The sequence below is a fragment of the Ixodes scapularis genome, unplaced genomic scaffold, assembly GCF_016920785.2.
Source record: "Ixodes scapularis isolate PalLabHiFi unplaced genomic scaffold, ASM1692078v2 PGA_scaffold5__190_contigs__length_132052651, whole genome shotgun sequence".
NCBI lineage: Eukaryota > Metazoa > Arthropoda > Arachnida > Ixodida > Ixodidae > Ixodes > Ixodes scapularis.
This window is the reverse complement of record NW_024609880.1, coordinates 115882654-115907107: the sequence shown is the minus strand read 5'-3', so window position 1 is coordinate 115907107 and position 24454 is coordinate 115882654. Positions and strand designations below refer to the sequence as shown.

Below are 24454 nucleotides of genomic sequence, written 5' to 3'. Positions count from 1 at the left end.
TAGCAAAAATAAGAGAGTTTTATGCTGTTCCGTTACAATATTCGCTTACCGAAAGAATGTTTTAAGTTAAGACCATTTTTCGCAAAACGTGAATTGTTTCAGTTTGAAGGTTTGGAACGCTACCAAATGCAACAACTGAGGGGGCAACACTGGTTCAACAGACCAACATGGCGTCATACCCTACTGAAAATTCTCATTTGTATGAGAAATTTCTTGTGTCCAATAAACACATATGAATCATACAAGATATATAAGAACATATAAGAACCGTATAAGAACCATATAAGAACTATATAAGAACTATATAAGATATATGAGAACACACAAGCACCATATGAGAAACTAGTGGGAACTTTCTTATAAGTTTCTTATGGGGTTCTTATATATCTTATATAATTCTTATATAGTTCTCATATAATACTTATATGGTTCTTATATGTTCTTGTATGTTCTTATATACCTTGTATGATTCATATGTGTTTATTGGACACAAGAAATTTCTCATAAAAATGACTTTTTTTACTAGGGTAGCGAGGAACGGCGACTCATTGTCTTCGCGCTTACGGGAGATACGTACAGATTGGTAGGGCCAGCAGAACAGCGAGTGATTTTTCCTGTGAACTCTTCTAATCAATTGTATCACTCGGCTGTTAAGCCGCGCGTGCAAGTTGGTACCATCGGTCCATCTAATGAAAAAAGCGTCGTCGTCCAAGTTTTATGTTTGCTTCACCGTGTTTACGTTTGCAAACAGGTTGCAACATCGGCGTCTTAGTTGGTAAGTAAAACAAACTGCCACCGCCTTTTTGCATCGGCGCCCTAAATGTCGAGTTGAATCTGAGCGTTATGACACCAGTTATCGTGTCATTACACGATAACCGTGCCCATGTAAAGCGTTATGACACCAGAATCTGAGCGTTATGACTCGTAGAAGGACGTTTCATCGCCAGATTGTTTCGTAGGCCTCGAACAAAACGAGGCTTAGTTCGTTTTATCGTCTGTTTTTGCCACGTTTCGTGGACGGCTTTTGTCGTGACGAACCCTTGCATATCAATTTGGAACGTTGATTATGTCGTCTTGCGTCACTGTTCCGCCGGTTCGCCTTTAAAGCCCGTACCACTGTCGCGTATGACGGCTGTGAGCCTACCCGAGCGACGGCGGGTACAAGAAGGAGGGCCCCTTTTCTGCAGGGTCTGCTGTCTGAGATTTCCCCAGGGCAGACGTAGGTGGCCGCGAAACGCCTGCCTACTTAGGGCTTCTTCGCGGATTTCATGGTTCAGAATCATGAGCATGTGCAGGTTTTTAGTTGATAAAAAAATGAAAGGAAATAATGTCTGAACCTAATACTACTGATATGTACAGTGCGCCCCAAACATAACGCTGCCACTCGAACGCGCGACTTCAGCGGACAGACGCTATCCTGGCGGGAGTCGTTTCAACTAGACGGTCACGCGAAGGCCATTCCCAATTTCCGGACCGGGGGAAGGGGAGGTAGCAGGGCCACCGCTAAGGGCCCCTCACTATGCGAATCACAGACTCAGATCGTCGAAATCGCTTTTTTTTGGTGCGCTTTTTTGCAATTTAGCAGCGCCTTCAAGCTTTCTCCTTTACGAAGCATTATAAAATTGTCTTTGTTATCAGTCCTAAAGGTGGAAACAAAACGCAAAAGAAAAAAAAATCCCGTCTAACGATACGAGTTTGTGATTCGCAGAGTCAGGCGACCTTAGCGGCGGCCCTGCTACCTTCCCTTCCCTCGGTCCGTAGATAGGGAATTGCTTTCACGTGACCGACTAGTTGAAACGGCTGCCGCTAGGATAGCGCGGCTCCGCGAAAGTCGGGCGTTCGAGTGGCGGCTTTAAGTTTGGGGCGCACTGTACTCTTCGAACGTATCTCTTGCCGCTCTTTTCCCCTGCTCCCATTCTCTCCTTTTTTGTCTGTTCCATAGTATGTGAAAGCCGTCCCCTTATAGGAATGACAAGCACTCTATTCTTATTTCCTTTTTACCTCTTTTTAATTATTAAAAAAAAAATAGTTTAACTACGCAACCAATCGGAGATGCTGGAAGTTCTGATCGACATGCAAACCATTAAACTGGCACAATATCATGAAGGTCATAATGACGCAATGCCATAGAGGTCCCGAAAGTTTAAGGGACACTGACACCCCCCGAAAAATATTTTTTTTTTCATTTTTTGCCAGGTGCTTCATTATGGTGTCGGAGGACTACCTAATTAATATTTTGCAACAAAGTAGCGTATTTTTTTAATAAAGCCAAAAGACGCAACTGCTCGAAACCGAAACCGAAACCCGACGGAGGTCGGAGAAGTGGAGAGAAGAGAGTGAGTGGCGGAAGTCACGTGGCTACACCCGACCGTGCGTTTTTTTTTTTCTCCTCTCCGTAGCAGACGACACGACATGCGGCGTGCGATGCGGCGTGCGGGAACTGCTCGCCGTGCGATTCTTTAGCGGTTATGTTTGTTCCGCTCGTTGTTCTGTACTCCAAGATGAGTTGTTTTGTACATTGAGGAGTTGGAGATGAGTAGTGAGTGCCCGTTGTGAATTTCCATGATCGGCTCCGAAAAGAATACACCCAAGATTTTGCGTGAAGAGCTGGCTCACATGTCCTGCATTCGAAAAAAAGTGGCATTGTGCGACAGTTTCCGAAAGATCAACGGGATCGGGACCAGTGGCTGGCTGCAATTCCTGTAGAACATATACGGGCACCTCGGAAAGCGGACGCTACCTGATTTATATGCTCCTTGCATTTTGTGGATGGAAAGTGATTACATTGAGTTCGCAGGTGTCAAAAAGGAAATCCCATACCATTTAATTCAGCGAAGTATCGTCCACAACATTTGCTTGTTATTTTTTGTTTGTTTCTTCAGTGTTCATTGTAAAAAAAAAAAAAAAAAAAAAAAAAAGATATGTAAACATCGGAAAATGTTTCAAAAAAAAAAAATAAAGTTTCCCGTGGGATCGAACCCGGTCCCACCGCATGTGAACCGGACGTCTTTCCCACTGAGCTACTGGAGTATCTCTTTACTAGTGGATCTCTTTCCTTAGTAATAATTCGGCCGGTAAACTGTAAGTTTGAAAGTTTGCTGTCGATTTTTCTCTAGCAAAAGCACTCCCGGGTCGAATTCGGGAAGCACCACGCTTTGGGGACATTCGCACCTAGTAAAGAAATCGTACGCGTGCGTATTCAACTCGAAGTAGACACGTCGTGCTTGACGTTTGCGCGAGCGATGTCTTCAGCCACGAGAAGGGAGCGACGGCTCGGCGACGTCTTCGTGCAAATCGGCTTGGTGGCCGGGCGTGTCGTACGGGATGCATGAATACCAATTCTTTTGATCAGTCCCAAATTTCTCTTTTAACGGTAGACAGAATTCGCCGGTAACGCGAACGACAGTTCTGAAATAGAGGTCCCACGCCCGTCGTCCACTGCCATCGCCGTACCCGCGAGTCCCACGATACGCGAAACGACGAACGCACAGAATGCTTCCGGTTGTCTGTGGAACTTTTTTTTTTTTTTCAATCAACGTATTTACAGCTTTTTAGAAGCCAAAAAAAATAGGTTTCATATTTTTTTTTTTTTTTTAATATTGAGTGTGTGCCTTCAGTGACCCACGACTTTGATTAAATTGGGTGGTCGCATCGATACCTTAGAAAACGGCCCGTGACCGCGAAAAAGAGAGTGATCGAGACTCGAACCGGCCAGTTCTTGATCGGCGGTTTTCGGGCGGAAAGAAACCGAATTTCTAGCCGCAAATTCTGTTCTGGGTAGTTGAGCTCTCATATGTCACGTACAACTAAAAACCTCGGCGAGAATAAATACCCTGTCAGATTCCCTTTAAGAAAACTGTTCTGCTGATTCGCAAGCTCAAGTCTCTTCTGCCATCTGAACCATGAGCCAAGAGTAAGTCGCGGCTGCTATTTCTCATCCCGTTACAGGTATTTACAATGTTCTTCCGGTTACTTTAGCGTAAACCAGATACAACGATACCCGCCACCTCTTGCCCATCTATAGTCCGTTGCAAGCTAAGAACGAAGGGCGAGGGTAAGACGGGCCGGGGAGGAGGAAGCAGACGGAACGCTAAAGAGGGAAGGAGGTTTCCCCCTCTCTTCTCCAGCGTTCCGTCTGCTTCTCCTCCCCCGCCCGTTTTACCCTCGCCCTTCGTTCTTAGGTTGCAACGGACTATAGTTGCGTAGTCCAAACTTACTCATCCTTCTTGGCAAACATGGGAAGAACGCCAGGAAATCACACAATATGCTGCACCTGTAGCGCTGCTTAACAACTTAACCCCTTTTGCCATCGGCGACATCATAATTCTTGTGACTACGCAGCTGCTGCTTTTTATTGCCTCTACCTTGGACAGCGTTCACCAAAACGATCAAAAGCCATCATTGGTGGCAATCTGCCACAATTAAACTTCACTACAAGGTGTTTTTTTAGTGTGCTGTATCGCCCATTCGTTAACATAACACTCATCACCAGCTCACGAGACCCACCGCTTTATACAATTTGCGAGGAAAAAACTGCGCCTCCTCACAGCTTGGAGGCCGGACCCCGCTCAATCCAATGAACGACGTGATTGGAATGCAACAAGATAGTTAGTTTGGCAAGTTGGCTTGCAATGAACATGGTGATGAACAGCGCACAACAGGCAAATACAGAGTAGAATAAAACTGACAAGACAGGCGCTGTCTCTAACTCTGTATATAAAACATAGAATAAAGTAAAAAAGGTTATAAAAAATCAAAAGGGAAACATTTATGCCACGAAGAATGCATACCACATAACACAGAACACAGGTGAAGAAGAGAAAGAAGAAAGAAAAAAAAAAAAAGAACGTCTCCATGGCAGAATAAGCACGAAACGACCTCTAAACAGCAAAGCACGACCATATTTTATATATGCGCGCGTTAAAGTGAAACTTCCATTTCGGTTAACGTCAAAGATTGCTGAATCACGTAGCGTTCCCCCAAACCCATTATAATAAATGCTTCATAGATGTCCCCCTTAATTTTGTCTCTATATCTACCAATAATAGTTTTGTCAGCCAGGGTTGGCTTGCATGAACAAAACTTGGCTGTGTAAGGGCAAGTGACATCCGACCGGGAACCGGGGCGACGGGATATGTTCCCGAAACCTGTCATTACTTCCGCGCCGTGTTTGTGCTACACATGTCCTTGCGCGCGGCATGGGGATGCTGTACGCCTCACCCGATGAACAAGGAACAAACAGTAAATTAAGTTTTTGTTAATATTGTGTCCGTGTACATTGTCTCATTATACGTGTGCCTTTGAGCGAATTCCCCGCTAAATTCAGCGGGGAAACTGAATTAATGTTGAGATCAAGTGACGTCAACTTTACTGCTAAACTTAGCGGCATTTTCAATTGCTGTTGAAGTCGCGTGACGTCAATTTTTCTGCTAAATCTAACCAACAAACTGAATTTGTTCGTAGGTGACGGGACATCAATTTATCTTACGTCATTTTACTTGCTAAAGTTAGCGGGGGACGGAATAGGTGTTGAGGTCACGTGACGTTAATTTTCCCGCTAAATTTAGCGGAGTTACGCCGACGGCGACGCCAACGCCGCTCAACCCGGAAACGGGTGCCTAAGAGCTGCGCTCTGAAAGCACGTTAGAAGTTAGGTACGCCCTTCCAGTATTCTATCCAAGCCTGTGCTTGTAGCCGGAGCGGTCGAAGGTGCGTGAATGGTAGTAAGAATCCTGTCTACGCATCGAAACAGAGCACTGGCAGTGATATCGCGTTGTCCACGGTGCTGCTGCATGCACAGTATGTGTGTGCCGCGTGTACGAGTTCCGAAGTCCTGCTTATTCTTCGAGACAGCGGTACTAAGAGAATTGTTATGCTTTGTCCCATTGTAGACATTTTTTGTCTGAATATATTTTCGACCACATCATTCGGTGCTCTGTTCTTAATGTGCTCTGCAGGAAAGTAGATGAACCACTGATTGATTGATTTTCTTTCTTCTCTAAAGGATGACGCTATGGCCTCAGTGGGGGGAGTGGAATAAGGGAAGGAACGTGTTCATATACGGCGGTCGATGTCAGTCAAGGGCACAAACTCCCATAGTGAGGAGAGCGACTTTTCAATATGCGCACCAGTCTTCGGGTTAACCACCCTTACAAAAATCTGTAGTTAAATTCTTTTGAATTTTTGTTGAAATTTTTCTGGAGTCGTATTGAATTTCTTTTTAAACTTTTTTGATGTTTTTTAGACTTTGTTTTGACAACTTATTTAACTCCTAGTTAAAATTGGCCACTTAAATTTTTTAGAATTCCTGCTTACATAAATTCTTTTGAATTCCTTCTTACATAAATTTTGTTGAATTCCTTTTGACGGAACCGCAGATTAACGTTTAAAAAAACACAAATTTTTTAAAATATATTTTTGAATTTCTTTAGGAAGTAGTGTCTTTTTGATACATACACATCCCACAAATGAGCAATGTAAATAAACACAAACACCATCAAGCATTCTACACCAGAAACACAGTCCTGCTGACAGCACCAGAGCCTTATATAGCCTACATATTGAAGTAATCATTTGGCCGGTGACCACCTCAGCTCTACTGAGCTTCCAAGTCTCCGGTCTCTTTCTCGAAAGTCTGTCAAAGGGAAGAGAGTGTTTCGAAGTTCATGGACTGTATCTCTTACAAAAAAGCATTGGTACAACTAATAATGATTTCGTATAGACGCTAAAACAATATCCACAAAAACGGCTCATAGAACAAATGTTATCGCTTCTCTGCATAGCACCACTCGGGACGAAGCGAGTCAAGGCGGTTGCTCCACTTTAAAATAGTTATTTTGCAATTCTTTACTGGTTCAATAGGGTCAATAATGCCACGATAGTCATTTACAAAGTAAGAACGGCAGGGCGTATTTTTCGAACGCCTGGCCCCCAGCACGCGCCCCATGCCTTCCGTCGTGCTTTGACTGTGCAGTCGAGCTCGAAGGGCGCAAGACGTCGAGGATTTGTCAAGGATAGAAGGCTCGCACTGCAGGCAGGAGAACGGAAGCTAATCCCTACGGTTCTCAACTTGTCAGAGACTATTGAGAAACTTAGTGACTTTTGACATTTAGTCAAGATGTATTCTGTTCAATAAAAAGTCAACAGAAAGTCTGTAGCTTTTCTTTTGACACTTGCTACAGAAAGTCAATTGAATAATTTAAACACGAAGTAAATAGAACGTCTGCAGTATTTTTGATAGCACTTTCAACAGGAAGTCAACAGAAAAAGATTCAACGTAGAGTTAATAGAAAGTCAATAGCTTTTCTTTTGACTCAGGCAGAAGAAAATCATAAAAAAATTTCAACACAAAATCAACAAACTTTCTGTTGACCATGTCAACAGGAAGTCAGTCAAAAGAAAGTAATCAAAGTGAACACGAAGTCAACACATTTCAATAAAAAGTAAAAAATAAAAAAACATCCGTCATATCGGACCCCGCACACGACCGCAGACCAAATAAAATAATAAAAAAATGTCTCTTTTTATAAACTATTATAAAGAAATAATGTCAATAAGTTTTATTTTTTATTTTTAAGAAAATAACCTACAAAAAACGTCCTTACAACTTCTTTTTTTTTTATATAAATAAGTCTACAAAACATCTATTGTTTTTCCTTTTGAATTTTTTTAGAAGATAACCTACAGAAAAACGTCTTTACAAGTTCTTTTTAATTTTTTTTATAAATAAGTCTACAAAACAAAATCTATTGTTTTTCCTTTTGAATTTTTTTAGAAAATAACCTACAGAAAAACGTCTTTACAAGTTCTTTTTAATTTTTTTATAAATAAGTCTACAAAAAAAATCAATATTTTTTCTTTTGAAAGTTGTTTGACAATAGTCAAAACAAAGTGCGTTTATAAAGGAATTCAGTACGATCGCGGAAAGTCAATAAGAAGTCTAAAAAAATTAAAAAGAATGTTGAGACCCGTTTTTGTAAGGGCCAGTCCTGAAGGTTGCGGATGCGTGGATCGAGCTGCTCGATCTTTTTGGCTTCCAATCCAAGAGGAGCTGATAGATCGTTGGGCTGATGCCATCAGAACATTTACCGGTGTGCCCCGATTGTTCCTCGTCCGTCGGCGCTTAATTGGGTAAATGGCCTCTATGCCGCATGTTGTTACGCCATCTGGCGAATACGTCCTCCCTAAGTGAAGCTCCAGTGCGGGCTTAGCGTATCAGCATTTGGCCTCTCAGGGTATACGCTTGGGTAACGCCGCGAGGTTGTGAAGTATCAGCTTTCTCGCACTGTCGCTTGAGCCACCCTCTGTAGTTTCGTGGCCACGGCGACCGCATCTTTCCACACTGCTACTGCCTTCCGGAGGGTGTCCCAGTCCCGAATGGAGCGTGCTCGCCCGGCTCTGCTGCCTGCTGGGAGCGGCAGCCAGATGGGCAGTCGTCGGATCCCATAGGGTCCGATTCGCACCGCCAATCGATCACCAGGCTTGAGTCCGCTAAGGTCTGGTCCAGGGTAGTGTCCCTCTGACTCTCGTGTAGCTCGTGGCGCGTCGGGTAGGTGAGGTCGTTTGTCGAAGTCGGGTACGCCATTTCTGTTGCCCCCTAGAGCCGTTCGCCGTAGGATGCCCCCGTTAAGGTTGTGCACGTTGGAATCACCTACCAGTAGCCGTTAAAACCCAAAAACAAAGTTTTTTTTTTTTTTTTTTCGGGCTAGACGAAGTTTTTGTTTTTATAAAACTTCGTACCACTTAGAGTGAATATCCACAAATACGAAGAACACTCCTTTGGCATGGCCCCGACAGTACGTCTCCTTATTCGAATATGAAAGATTTTCATTTGCCCTCAGTCCGATTTAATGCCTAGATGGTTAGACAGAGGGAAACTAGAATGACACCCAATGTCTCTCTGCTGTATAGATAGCAATTAGCTAGTGCAGGGCGAAATAAAACTTTTTTGGGCTGAGTCAAACCTTATACGGGTGACTCGTGGCGCAGTGGAATACAAACAACATACTCTAAATACCTCGAAAAGCCTTAAACAATGCTTTAAAGTAACGAAGCACAGAACCACGCCAACAAAATGAGAGGCGGGGGTGAGCATGTACAAAGACAATTATCCGATTTTCACCATATGAGTGCTCCCTCCTTAAAAGTACCGTTTTGTGTTTTGGCGTTAACACTCCTTTGCACTGGCATTATGGATAGTCGATGAGCTCCACACCAGATATTTTACTTCCGGAAGAAGTGTCGTCTTCATTCAATTCGATGACGATGCACTCGATGTGAGCACTTGTGGCACCACCTTGTTCGAAGTTTTTTCCACTTCAGCTTCTCTTTTGAAGAGCCTGTCTACGTCACCCCTTTTCAATGTTGTGTTCCGGGCTGCAACACCGTTCTTAATTTGTGGCCAAATGAGCTCAGTCGGATTGAATTCAGATAACATGGTGGAAGTCTGACTACTGTGCAGCAGCCGCCTCTGTAGAATTGTCCACAAGGTACCTTACATGCTGTGACTTGACCGACGCCACAATGTCGAGGAGCTTCTTGGGGTCCCACGCAATTCCCTTCAAAGTGAGCCACTCCTGGATGACCTCCTTGTGGTAATTCGTCGTCGGCACTGCTTGTGATCGCCAAGAACGGTACAAAGCATCTTCCAATACGACGATACTCCCCATCGGCAGTATTTGAAGAACACCATAGAATCGATTTTCGAACCGGGTGCCATCTATTTTCTTGTTTTCGTCGCCGATTTTGTTGTCGTGGGAGACGTCCAGGCCCCCAGCGATGACGCCGTCCTCGCTTCCGATGTGCGTGATGATGAAGCGTTGGCCCTTCCCCGACGGCTGCTTCAGGCGCGTCGTGAGACTTCGCATGAAGGCATTGTGGGACGAGTTTACGTTGCTGTTCTCCCACGTGATCGAGACAGCGTGCACTGCCGTCATTCATGTCCCGTGCAGGTAGAAAATCTTGCAACCCTCTTGGCTGTGACGTGCAATGACCCGCAAGTACGTCTATTGGCTCGCGACGATGTCCTCTCGTTCGATCATGTCATAGTTTTGACCCCTCTTTTCTCGCCTAAAATCAATGTCACGGAGTGGGCGACGCACAGTCCACTTTTTCAGCAAAGGGAGTTTAAAGCTTGCTCTCAACACCGCCGTTATCTTTTCGTCCGTAGGCAACTTGTAAGAAAAAAAAAAAAAAAACGATGTGCGCACGATCTCAACGCACATAGCACGAAGTCGCCGTACTTGATGGTACGCCGCGTCTCGCCTGCAGTTGCTGGGCGCTTCCGGGCAGGTGTCGCAACTTTCGCATCATTTGCCTTTGCCCCCTTTCTCATCTCGAGGACGCTCAATACGCTGACAGCAAGCAGTCCGCCGACGGCCTGGCATATCTCACTCGCGATGAGGTCGGGCTCCGTGTGTCGTACCCAAATGTAAGCGTTCAGGATCAGCTGCCGTCGACGCTTTGTACCCGCGCTTTGGTGTAGCCGATGTGGCCGTACCAGGCTCTTTCTACGAATAAGAATCCGAAGAATAGCATTCCGCAGCTCTCTCGTTCTGATCCATGGCGGAAGACAACGACGGAGACGGACATCGGCCAATTTGTGAGTCACTGATTCGTCTGAACCCGAAAGGCAAAAGGATTTCTGCTCAATGAACCAAATAAACATACACCATTTGCCTACAAAGTCACGTGAAGAAGAAACACGAATGTTTTATTAATTACAAAACTAGAATAGTCGTTTTTTTTTCAAGAAAAGTCTTTTTTTTTTCTTCAGCAGAAAGCGCTGGAATACAGGGCTTCTAGACAGCACTTTGGAATGGAAGTCAGTTGGAAAACGGGTTATTAGACAACGTCTTTCTATTAACAATGAACGCCTCATTCGAAAATAGAGAATTCTAACTCCTTTAGTTGCAATGAATGAATTAAATGAATAAGGTAGTTGCCTAAAATAAGTTTTCTGGGGAGGAAAACAGCGGCGTTGCTAGGGGCTATTTCTCGACGGCGGAGGCACTTTAAGCGGGAGCATCACGCACCTTAACTAGTCACTGACTATAGCTATGACGCCATCATGACCAGTCCGTCTTTTAGGTCGACTTCATTAAAAACCAATAAAACCAGGAAAATTCCTTCAAACATGATGTAGAACGTATCCTAAAACAAGTACTAACACATATATGTTTTTCTTCTTTCACAGCAAAGCAAAAAATTTTAGACAGAAAAGCGCGGCGTATTAAAAAAGTTTATTTCGCTTGAGTATGAAGGAAGCTGAATATAACCTTCTAGTCGGTCTTGGAACCCTTGTATAGCTATCGCGACATAACGGTCAGTTCTTTTTCGTTATAAACTTTCCGAAAAACGTGTTGCACGAGGTCATCGTTTTCGATTCCCAATAAATTGTTTCGAGGAATGCACTTTATTTAAAATTCAGAAAGTGATATCAAAGTTGTTGAGGTGCCGATATATATATATATATATATATATATATATATATATATATATATATATATATATATTAAGTCTCTTTACGTCAGGCATGTTGAATTGTACACCTCGTATATTTCTCCTTCGCATATCGTCTTGTAAATACCAAGGCATCCCTGGACAACATCATTCGAAGCGTTTCTGTACGCCCACAGCTGGCATTCTGAAAAATCAAAACGGGAGATATAGAAAGTAACCTTTTTTGTAAGCCCGTAAAAGAGGGGGGGGGGGGGGGGGTTTAGAAAAATACCCTTTTCACAAATCCCTTGACTACATGCCTCATTAGCCTTAAGGCGAAAAGCACGACCCCTGGGTATTGTATTGGAGAACATTATTAAAATGTGATTTTTCTAAAGGTTTCTAAGAGTGCATATTTTTAAATTATGAAGCCGTCCCCAGGGACCCATATCATAACACGTATGACTTAAATCCTACGCATTGAAATGAGGGGTATAAACGTATATATATTGTGCTTTACTTCGTAAATATTTACGATCAAGTAAGGTAGGTTAATCAACGTAAACATCTATGAACACCAGTAAATCATTGTTTAAACATTCACCCGTTTTATGTTTAGAATACTGACCTTGCCATGCTCTGATCAGCTATTTCGTCTAGTTCTGTCTTTTTTGTGCATCATTTTTCAGATCAACGCCCAGTCGGCAAAAATATGTTTCTTGTAGATAGCTTGGGTAATATTTATTTATATACACACTTTTGCTATAACACACCTTTTCAAAAGAAATAATTGTTTATAAGCCTAGCCAAATTGATGCCGTGACAACATGCATTGTTTACATAATTTGCCCCATTTATATTAGTAGGTCAGAAAGAAGAGTTGAAATAGATAATAAGATAATCACAGATAATCTTTCAATTGTGTGAATAGTCATGCTCAAATATGTAAGATCTAGTAGAAGCACTGAGTTGTGCTCGTAAGGTATATAATACAACCTATTGAAATTATGTGACTCCTATGAATAATAATCTACAATTTAACATCAAAATAACCATCCTCACATCAAATATACTTTTTTTTTTGTCGATGAGGGAGACACAGATAAGTGTAAGGTGTGGAGATGGCTTTCTACATATATTACCTGTCAGATGTTACATAATCGGCATTATTTGCTTCCTAAAATAACTTAAAACGGCTTGGTTAAGACGACTTCAAAAACACGAAAGCCTAAAAGCTACGAACGTCGGTCGCAAGTTAAAAAAAACTACATTTATTTTTCGTCCCTACATGTTTTATTAATTCGTGTATTTCAAATGTTTTTTTGTTTCCACTTGTCTTTTTTTGTGAAAAAGCAATAGCCTAATCGAAAAGATATGGCGCACTACAGGCGACAGTAGTTTGCCTCTTTTGTTGGTATACTAGGTGTAAAAGATATGGTGATTGTCTTGAAGCCCCTATAGAGGCACTGATTACCACTTTCCGCGATAGCTTATTTATGGTCATAACTCAATCAATGGGCTGTAAGCATCGTAAAAATACGCAAGAGGACCCTAAGGCTTCTTTAAGAGTGGAACGCGATAGCTAAATATGAATGCATGGTCGTTCCCCCGCCGTGAAAGCGTGTCTGCGTGGCCTAAATATATATAGAAAAAAGTGTCCGCGCGGCCTAGTCGGTAACGTTCGAATACCGCCCGCCTAAATTGCTTCAAATGTTTTCATTAAGGCAAATGAATTACTTTATAAAAAGAGATGGTTTGAGACACGCGCGAGGCAAGGACATCATGACCATGTCTACGGTATAACGGTCCAGCCGACGCCAGCTTTAATATCAAACAATACAATCACGTTGGCAATGATACTCCCCGGACAACGCGAACGAAGAACAAACAAAGATCTCCAAACTCAGCTAGGTGACTAATACGTGATCGAAAAAATCCGCCTGGCCCGGGTATCGAACCCCGGACCTCTCCATTTCCAGTGGAGCGCTCTACCAACTGAGCTAACCCGAGGTTAGACGTCATAGAGCAAACGGGTTTTATCAGCTGCCATAGAAACACCAACAAGGGTGAACGGCCAGCATTATCAAGGTTATGATTAAGATGCAATTAATGCAAAGGTGCAAGCGAGCTGGACAAGTATGGCAGTGTCATGGTTCTGTGGAACGAAGAACGTGAAGGACGAAGTGACGGGGGCAAAAAAAAAGGTGCGTGAAGAGCACGAGCCGCGACGTTCGGCAGCTGCTTGAAGAATCTGGCCGGCAGTGTCCCGGTATCGACGACCTGAACCAGAACCCGCCGCTACGCAGGGTGTGAGGACAACAGCGGAGGCATGAACATCTACGCCACCACAACACCGTCCCTGGACCGAACGTCTACAGAAGCCAGGAACCGAGCCTCGTCACAACATATGCCGGTGAATCTCTAGGACGATAGCCCCGTAGTTCGAACTGCGTATTTCTTTCTTGTTACTTTACTTGTAGTCTTATTGCATTTTGTTTCCTTCCATAATGATATTTCTTTTGTGTGTGCAAATATATGCCTTGGTTTTTTTTCTAACTCTCTGTCTCCCGACCCTTTTCTTACCAACCCCGGACGAGCCTGTGACAGGCAGTAATAATCCCTGGAGAAGGGGAACAAAAGGGACGAAGGACAACACATCAGTCACCTAACTGTGTTTGGAGATTTGTGTCAGTCCTTTGTCCCCTTTGTTCCCCTTCTCCACGAATTATTGTTGCAATTCATGTCCAGCTCGCTTGCACCTTTGCATTAATTGCATCTTAATCATAGTCTTAATAACGCAGGCCGTTCATTCTTTTCGGTAGTACACAAATGGCAGCTGGTAAAACCCGTTTACTCAACTGACGTCTAACCCTGGTTAGCTCATTTCGTAGAGCGCTCCGCTGGAAACGGAGAGGTTCCTGGTTCGATACCCGAACCAGGTGGATTGTTTTCGGTCGCGCATCAGTCACCTAGCTGTGTTTGGAGATTTATGGGTGTCCTTTGTCCCCTTTGTTCCCCTTCTCCAGGGGTTATTATTGCCATTCTTGTCCAGCTCGCTTGCACCTTTGCATTAATTGCATCTTAATCACATTCCTGTTGGCCGAGATCTCAAAAGATCGATAACCTAGGAACAATCGCTGAAGCCAAGTGGCGCCGTTCCACGAGGAAGGGCAAGACTCTGTCCTCGTCCGATGGCGCCATCTGTTGTCGATATTTTCATACCGTTTGTTTTAGGACGCTTAGAGCACAGATATAGTGAGTTGTGACCATAAATAAACTATCGCAGAAAGTGGTGCAGTGCTTCTTCAAATTTGTTAATTTCAGAGATCAAACCAAGACCTTTTGAAGTTATTTCTCTTATGGCACTTCACAATCGTCTTTTGCAACAGTTATCACATAAATGCTTTATTACTTTTTTAAATAATTCTCTTCCTGGAGTAATCACCTAATTAGAAACAATCGAAATACTGCGAACGCATGTAAATATAGATAGCTTGCTTTCGTTAATGAGTAAATGTCCGAAGTTGTCATTTCCCTTTTTCGTTTTGCTCAGCAAACTGCTGTCGGATTTTATATTATTTGGCACGGATTCATCACCCTACTAGATCTGTAGTATGAAAATATATAAAGCGAAATTATTATTGGCGTTGCCTAAGATCAGCGTCTCAGGTGGTTTCTTACCTTGTTGCTCTATATTAAAGAAGATGGTGCAGGTGCCAAAATCTGAGTACAATATCACGGACTGTGATACCTTTTCTCCACCTGAGGTGAAGCAAACGTTCTGTTAAAACACAAAAAACTGAATATGCTTTAATTTAAAGTTCTCACAAGCCTTACATCCAGAGTGTTTTCTTTTTAATTTGAACAGGTTAATCACAAAATGTCTATAAAGGATAACTAATTCTGGTTGCAAAGGTGAGTTATAGGGTGAGGGAGAGATAATACAGGCTATTTTTTATTCAAAACAGATTTTAAAAAAAAGGAGCTTTTACTGCTACGTGAATGCCGTCTCACTATATGTTTCTTGAACTCGGCGGACATTTGAGGGGCGTACAACCGTCAGAGCCTGGTGAGTATTTAACTAAAATTGATTAATTGACTTTTTAATTACTGGTTTTATGGGCCATGTTTCGATGGAAATTTTGAAGACAGCTACCCTGAAAGGCTAGACCAACGGACACAATTTTAAAAATAAAATATAAAGAAGCAACTTCGTTTGGAGATATCCGTCGACAATTTCTCTCCTTTCTGCCCACCGATTTTTAAACTGAAAGTTCTAACTGGGACGGAAGGGTACTGACCCGCGACGCTTGTAGAAGTGCCGGTAATAGCAAAAACTTCTTTGTTATATTGTTTCATTTCCTTTCGTTACTTTGACCGGCAGAGCCAGCGTTCTTGCGCCTCTGCTATCTGGCGAAGCGCCTTCCGCGCCGAGAAAAAACGAGAGTTAAGCTCCGAGGGCTCCGAGAGCGCTAACTAGTGTCCCAGCGAGTTTGCATACCACGAGCCGCACCTTGACAGCCGCGGTGCCAATATGAGATCATTACGATTTAGATGTCATAAAACCGTCACTTCTACAAGCGTCACGAGGCCAGAGCTTCCGGCGCAGTTGGAGCTTTCAGTTTCGGAATGGGAGAATAGACAGGGGTGAAATTGTCGACACACATCTCCGAACCCTTTCCCTTTTTTTTTTAACTGTGTAAGTTGGTTAAGTATTCTAAGGCGGCTGTCTTCAAAGTTACACTTTCAACGTGACCCATAAAACCACTTATTAAGAAGTTTATTAGCCAGTTTAAGTTAATTACGCAGCAGACGGACGCTTGTTCGTCCCTCGAATGTCTGCCGAGCTCAAGAAACATAGTGTAAAAATGGCGTCCACGTAACAAAAATAGGCCTTTTTTAAAAAAAGCAGTTTCGAGTAGAAAGTATCACACTGCATAGTTTGTTCATTTTCATGATTAAGTTGAATAATTAAGTAAAATGTTTAATTTAAGTGTTTATTAGGGAAAGTAGACTTGTGATTTCAATGCAAAAATTGGTGAACATCATTGGAAACCACTAAGTCCGTTCATATTCAAACACATTAAAGCACGTGAGAAACGCAGGGGTGCTCCAAGTTATCACTCGTGCAGCAGGCGCAAAGCTAGCAGTGGGAATATGCCGATGCTTGAATTATTATTCGTATTTCCACACCCCTAGCTTTACGTCTGTTACGCAAATGGTAAATTTGATGCCCCCGCCCCAACTTCCGACGTGCTTCTTAGTCGTTTTCAAATTGACTGATTTAGTGGGTTTCGACGCTGCTCATCAAGTATCTAATTGAAGCCATATGCTAATTTTGATTAATTAAAACATTTATTATGAAATTTTATTACATCAAGCCCTTTGCTGCCATCACTGTCGACGTATATAATGTTCCTCTGACCGTATAACTCACCTGCAGAAACGGTATAAGTGTATCTTTTAAAACAATCTTCTTTGTAATGAATATTCTCGAGCTAAAATCAAACTGTATAATCATGCCAAGTGCGAACTTTACAACACATTGATTAGATTTTCTGACAGCGCATTCGGCCTGCAATGCAAATTTTGTAATTGCTGGTTTTGTTGGAATCTAAGAATGATTTACCCTCACTATTTGCCAATATCATTGTGCTAACCTTGGGTTTCATAGCTATGTCTTTATAGAAAAAGACTGGAAACAATTTGCATATATTGAAGAATTGTAAAAATGATACACTTGATTCTGATTTGTATTGACACGCAATCGAATGTATTAGCCTTTAATATGTTACCTTTTTTTCCAAAGTGCGCATACTGTTGTGCTAATGATGCTATTCTACGAAGAAAACATTTCCTTTGAATTTTTGCTTGCCTTATATCATCTGCGTGTAATTAGTGATCAATGTCATTTTATTAACTTCGCGTGTTCCTGTCGATTAAAAATCAAAAAGCATATTAAAATATGTGTTCATGTAAAATGGGGAAGGTATGGCGCAATACTATTTCACTCACTTGTCTCATTATATACCGCTACGAGGCCCTCGCAGTTTTCAACTTTCGTGGTGATGGGATCATTGTAGCTGAAATAAACAAAAAAAACGAAAACAATTATTTTCTTAACTAAATAAATCTAACTTATTCGCTATGGATCAATTTTGTTTATTTAAATGAAATCAATATGATTTAAATCATAGCTAGAAAATAGCTAATCTTTATGAGTATAAATGTATTTTAAAAGAGCCAGCTTTAATCGTCAATCTGTCCGAGCGCTGCAAACAACGTGAAAAAAGAAATTACTTGACGATTTTTTCTCGCATCGTGCAAAAAAAAAAAACTAGGGGTCCTCAAAAATTTAGGAAAAAAAATTTTTCTTGGTGGGTAACTGGTGACTAGAGCAAAGCTAATTAGTATGTATATGACTCGAATGTGACCATAGTTATGATATTTGAGCTCCTGTACCATTTTGTAAAAATGGGGCGTTACTTGGTATGAATTATGATTTAAAAATATCTCATGTACGTGTTCAGTTTACTTATAAAATCTCAAGATTTACTAATTTTCTTTAAAACATCTTTTAAGGATTTTTTTTTAAATTTAACTAGGATACAAATTAAATCTTATACTCCTTTATGTACGACAATGAAGCACATGAGGCGAGAACAATTATTTAACAAAAAAGCAGCAGGACGAGTGCGAAATTTTGTGCTTTTGTGCGACCGCATTTTCACGTATACTGACAAGAAATCAATAAACAATCAGTCTTTATTCGGCTTCAGTAAAACAGTGAAAATTCCGCAGTCATATCTGGATCACTAGCCTATTTGGCTAGTTATCAATCCTACCTATGTAAACATAAATAGAGAATGGGGGTTTATCCTCGCACGGCACCCTTTTGCCGCACAAATAAAGCTCAACAGATCATATTTCGTTTTCATTGCATTTTTAAAGCGTGTTTTTTTTTTAGAGTTTGTGTAAATGATCTCCTTTTCTTATGTTCGGGCTTAATGAAATCCAAAATTGTGTACCCTTATACTCCATTAACCGTTTACCACATGCATCGTTATAGGGTTGAGTATTAAAATTATCTACTATAACGTTTCTCGTGAGTCTACTTGATTGGATAGATACAAAGGATTGGATACGTGTATTATTTACTAAAGATTACCTACTTCAACTACTTTTTATTGTCTAGATAATAAATGGCATTGTTCGTTATTTTTTTAATAAAGGAACTCAATGAGCGTTAAAACTAGATATGATATAAACAGTGCTCGCTTCTGGAGCTTGGCTACTGGTTGTAAATAAGTTTGATACGTGAATGCCCATAATTTTACACAATAATAACAATAATATAGACGGCTACTAAAAATACTGTAGTATATTAATCTTAACGTTTTCGAGTCAAAATACTGCCTGGTTTTAAGTAAAGGGTAAATGGAATATTCAATTTTTTACGAAATGTTTCAGTGTGCGCTTTTCAGTTGAAAGAAACATCAAGTCACTCCTAGTTACCTAATCTTTTCTACATTGGGAATGGACTTATATCTCAGTTTGCGTACATTTCTTGGCGTGGTCTTGCATGGGGAAGTGAACACCACATGGTTGGTTTTATGGTGGCTTAGTTATAGCTTATTTTGTATGAACATGTTCTCAATCTGTTTAAGTTCGTGATTAATTGCTACTTCCAATACATGCCAAGAGTTTTCGTATACAAATAATATTGTATCATCTGAGTACATTACTGCATGTAATCTGCTCATAGCTTTAGGCGAATCGTTTCCTTTAACTTTAACCCTTTAACTTGTAGAGTACTGATCCCAATATGTACTAGATCAAAGCGTGACGAAAAATAGCTGTTAAATATAAAAAACACAGAACCTGCATTTTTTTCCTATTTTTCCGATTAATATTTTTTATCAGTGGTATGGGAAGCATTTCTATATAAAAATGTCAACTGCTATTTGATTGTTGTTTATGGGCGAGTTGATGAATTGGCTTACATCTAAGACTGCTGTACCAGTTGATTTGTATTTCTGAAAGCCCTGCTGCTCTCCTGCTGTAATGCTATTTCGGGCTAAACAATTAACTACACTTGGTACTGTTTTTTTTTTTCAAATATAGTGTTGATATTGCTTAATACCGAAATGGGTCGGTAGCTGGACAGTTGGTTTTTGTCTTCGTTTTTGTATATTGGTATAACTCTTGCTACTTTTAGATTGTGGGGTAAGTACCGCTAACAATCAATCAATCAATCAATCAATCAATGTTTATTTTTCTCTTGTGCTAACCAACAGCTCGAAAGCCTATTGGGTTAAGCACACACAATTGAAATACACACAAAATACAGAGTAGAAAAAATAAAGAGTTGTGAAAAAATAATATGCAAGCACACAAACGTGTATATATGCCAATTGAAAACACATGCATCAAAATGATCGTTCTCCAAAAGACAGGTTTGTACTAAAAATATCGATGTCAGTAAATTGCGTGTTTAAAACATGTTGGATACGCGAAACCGGTGATGCGTTTCGAATGAGGTCTGCGTAAAAGACTCTAGGATATCTAGAGTTCGTTCTAAGTGGAATGCGAAAGTGAACAGAGGTGAGGAGAGTAGGCCTGTCTGTTGCAGTATGAATTAGCCTATGTAAAAACTGAACATCCCGAATAGACCTTCTTTTACCTAAGTTGCCCAATGTTAATTTTGCTAAAATAAAATGATATTCATAAAAACACTTTCTTCCAAAATATCTGTCGTAAATGATGTGCACAAATCGCTTTTGTACATGTTCTATACTTTCACTTGCTGTTATAGATATGCAGTTTCAGACTACATATGCAAATTCTAGTTCCGAACGCACATGGGTACTATATAATTTCAAAAGACAGTGATGAGTGATAAATGGTCTATTTAAGCGAGACCCTATTCCCAGCCTGCGCAATCACTGGCTAATAATGGAGTTTACTTGAGAAATGAAAAAAAGGTGGTCGTCCACAAGAACACCTAGGTCTCGCATCTGCGTGGTCCGACAGATCGTTTCATTTTCCAGAACATATATATAGGATAAATTGTGACGCCTCCTCGACAGCGGCACGACTTTTGTTTTGAGCGGATTTAAGAAAAGATAGTTAGAACTGCACCATTCTACCACTGAACGAAGATCGTCCTGCAGCGAAGTACAGTCAGTGACTGAGGTGACCTCCCGAAACAACTTCACGTCATCTGCGAACATAAGTAATTGAGAGTGTTTTACGGACGGCACCAAATCATTTATAAAAATAAGAAACAACGAAGGTCCAAGGTTTGAGCCTTGAGACACTCCTGACATAGAAATGAATGGACAAGACAAGAAGCCAGATACCCTTACACAGTTCTGCCTTTCATGAAGATAACTCCTAAACCAGGTATTGTACTCAGGACTCAGGCCATAGTCCCTAAGTTTCAGGCTTTGGACATATCCAGATATATTGCGTCTACTGTAAAATGCATGTTTAAATATTTTTTCTAGTGTTTTCTAGAAAGTTTTTTGTGTTTTAGTTTTAGTTTCTAGTGGTAGTGATTGATTAAATATTATCCTGATTCATATGATAGATACACCATCGTTCCCGAGCACCGTACCCTCTGACATTGTTTCCACCATTGTTATGATGTCTTTACTAGTTATATCACTCAAAGTAAAATAATGTAGAATTGGGCTTGCAGCGCGGTTTCTGTTGGTTCTTCGAGAGTACCTGCCAGTAAACTACCTATCGTGTAGAAATATTGATTACATTTACTTGAAACGTCACCTCGATCTTCACTGCCAGCATCCCGAAGTTTTGGCAGAATTGGACTTCGTACAGATAGTTTAGTTATACAGTTTAAATGAGACCATACTTGTTTTGTATCCCTCGCCAAAAATTTGAAGACACAGTCATTGGGATGATAGGGTTGAGTCATAGTCGTGGGGGACTAGCTCTGGTGAGGATATTCTAATGCGGCGCATAGATTGAACACGAGCTTTGCGTGTCCAATCCCTGTGATTAAACACAAACTCCGACTTGCTCGGGACACCTATCGCCCGAAAAGCGCGATAGGCGCCGAGATAAGCTCCGCGATGGGCGCCGCGATAAACGTCAACTTGTTGAGGTAGCGCGATCCCGTCCATTCATTTGCCTATCTTTTTTGTTCGAGAAAGCGTAATTAAAGATATATCCTTTTCATGTTGTATTTTTTTATATTTGTAATAGTGATCGTTCCTTAAATAAAAACTAGAAATATTCTTGAAAAAACAAAACAAAAAAGAAAACCGAGTAAGAAGTGAATTCTAGTGTATTTTCGTCCTATGAATTTGCATATCATGAGCATTTGAGTCGAACATATTTATAGGCGCAAGAAGAACCGAAAAACCAACTGCTGGATGTGACGTCATACCCAGAAGCTTCAGCGGCCTTGCGCCTGCCGCTTTTGAGGAAACGCTTGGAGCACTTTTGACTGCTCGGGTAGGTTTACGAAAAGCACGGAAATGTCGAGCTCTCTGCATAATACGTAACGATTCCCTCCTCGTAACGAACGCGATGGGAAGGAGGGGCTTCAGCGCTATTTTGAAAGCGCTAACTTCGATATTTTTATTCGTGGAGGGCAAATGAAGTGGATTTAGGAGTGTTTTTCTCAAAAAAGCAGAACCGCTTCATTTTTCCTTTAAATAGAGTTGGCGATACAAGGTCAAAGGAAATTTTAATGTACCAGACATTGTTTTTACACCAACAACAAAAAAAGTCACCATAAATTCGGAATGTCTGACTCAGACATGAACGGTCAAATACAAGACTACGCCGGCAAATTGATATCACCAAGCAATGAGCTGCCAAATAAGTTTATTTTCCAAGCTCAGGACACCTATCTATTGAATCTGGGTGTACTATATTGAACGATCCTTCCGTGGTAAATATCATGAATACTCGATATATTATAGACCCGACTTTCTACTTCGCGAACAAAATAGGCTCTCGAAAAACCTGAAAACTATCCAGAAGTTGTTTATTTTTTTCAATTTTCCGTTTTCTCTACCTTTGTTTCAATCCCCCTAAAAATCTGCCTATGTTTTTTTGTTTTTTGTTTTTTTCCACGACATTTTATAAGCAATTACTTCGAACAGGAAACTCTAAGGAAGTGATCTCACAAATATTGAATCACATTAATTAGGAGTTATTTCTGAGTGATAACATAAAACGTGTGAGGTACTTACACGAGAGGAAGGTCGTTGATTTGGTATATGAAGTTCCCACGTACGGACATTGTACTGCTGTCTTCACTATTCTGCGTTACGTAAGTGCACACAATCACAGACGCATCAAAGCTGGTGTACAGCATGTGCCCTTCATCTGCAGACTGCAATGCCTATAAAAATAGAGCAGCAATAGTTAGGCCACAGATACTGGTCAAATGCGCTGGCTACTTTCCCACGCAAAGGAAATACATCAGTTCACAGAAAAAGAGGAAACCATATACCTACCTTCCATGCTAAACGGCCTCTCGGGTCAGTACAGTCATTCGCTTCTTGCGCCCCAATAAAAAGAAAGGAAGAGATAACGACTGTTGCGACGAACAGTATTAAGGTCATGTTTTATCAGTTTTAGCTCAACGAGACCAAGAACAAATGGCACTTTGATCAGCGGTCTTTTTCAGGCTGCAACGGTACAAGCGTTCAGCTGTCTGCACTCCAAGCGGTCACCGCAGCTCATATATAGGCTCTTCATTCCAAAATTATAGGTAGGCTCAATCTCAGTCAATAACCTTCATATGTTTTCCGCGCATGCTTATCTTTTTCTTCCTCCCAGTTTCCATGAAGTTAATTGCGAAATACTTTTTTTTTGTTTATGGTACAAGTTAATGAAAAGTATTAGATTGGATGTGTTTCACCTTCAGGGGAGGATATCCGCTGCAGCAGCGGGAGCGGATGTCCTTCGCAGTACTGATTAAACGATGTTTTTTTTTTTTTTTTTTTTTAAGTTCGCAAAAAGTAAAATTTTAGGCGGGATGGAGGGAGTCGTTTTTGCATATTTTTCGCCCATCGGGTCGCAAAGCAAGCTTACCTCTGTACTACTCAAAAAAAGAATCTAGATGGCATTTGACGATATATTTGTATAAGCTATGAGGGAATCGCCGCTCGAAAATAATGCAGTTAACCCAATTAAAAGAACAGCCACAAAATATTGAACTTTTTATCCGGGTAAATGTCTAGCGCCGCAGTTGTTCTTTCAAGTGTCACTTAAATAGTCTTACATTAGTCTAATAGTAAACTACGATGTTACTAATTTGTAACTTCACTGCACGTAGAAGCAGACAGCAATTAACGCTCAAAATAGGCGAGTAAGATTATTCAACATAATAAAAACAATACACAAAAGTACCAATCTTACCGGTGTTTATTACCGAAGTTGCTGAATTATAACGCCGAGGAAATATACCCAAATAACGACCTTGCTTCAAATATTAAAAAACACTTTGCGGTTCCAATATAAGGGATTGAAATTGATGCGGGTTACTTTGTGCGATGTGTCTAACGGATTAAACCTGTCTTTTATGGCTTATCTCTTGAGCATCGATTTCTTAAGGAATAAAATTCCTTAAGAAATCGATGCTTATATATATATATATATATATATATATATATATATATATATATATATATATATATATATATAAAGGATTGCTCTTCTTGGAACATGCGCCACGAAATATAAAAATTTTAAGCAAAATAGAAAATACAACTGCACCTCGTTGCCTTACTTTATATGAAACCGACATATATATAGGAAAGTAAACCTACCTCGAAGCTTTTTGTGGAGTTTTATTCCATATAGGTCGACGTTTCGGCCTGTGCATATACATATATATATATATATATATATATATATATATATATATATATATATATATATATATATATATATATATATATATATATATATATATATATATATATATATATATATATATATATATATATATATATATATAGTTGTAGTTTCC

At 40.7% G+C, this 24454-nt stretch overlaps 1 protein-coding gene across 1 annotated transcript; it reads right to left on the bottom strand.

The window, feature by feature from the left end:
• Positions 1-11495: 11495 nt before the first annotated feature.
• LOC115313422 lies at positions 11496-23126 on the bottom strand. The gene is made up of 5 exons (XM_029972381.4): positions 22935-23126; positions 22668-22819; positions 17455-17522; positions 15121-15201; positions 11496-11644 (listed from the first exon to the last, which is right to left on the bottom strand). The coding sequence occupies exons 1-5, from the start codon at positions 23040-23042 to the stop codon at positions 11523-11525; spliced, it is 531 nt and encodes a 176-aa protein (XP_029828241.2). The 5' UTR covers positions 23043-23126; the 3' UTR covers positions 11496-11522.
• Between the last annotated feature and the right edge of the window lie 1328 nt (positions 23127-24454).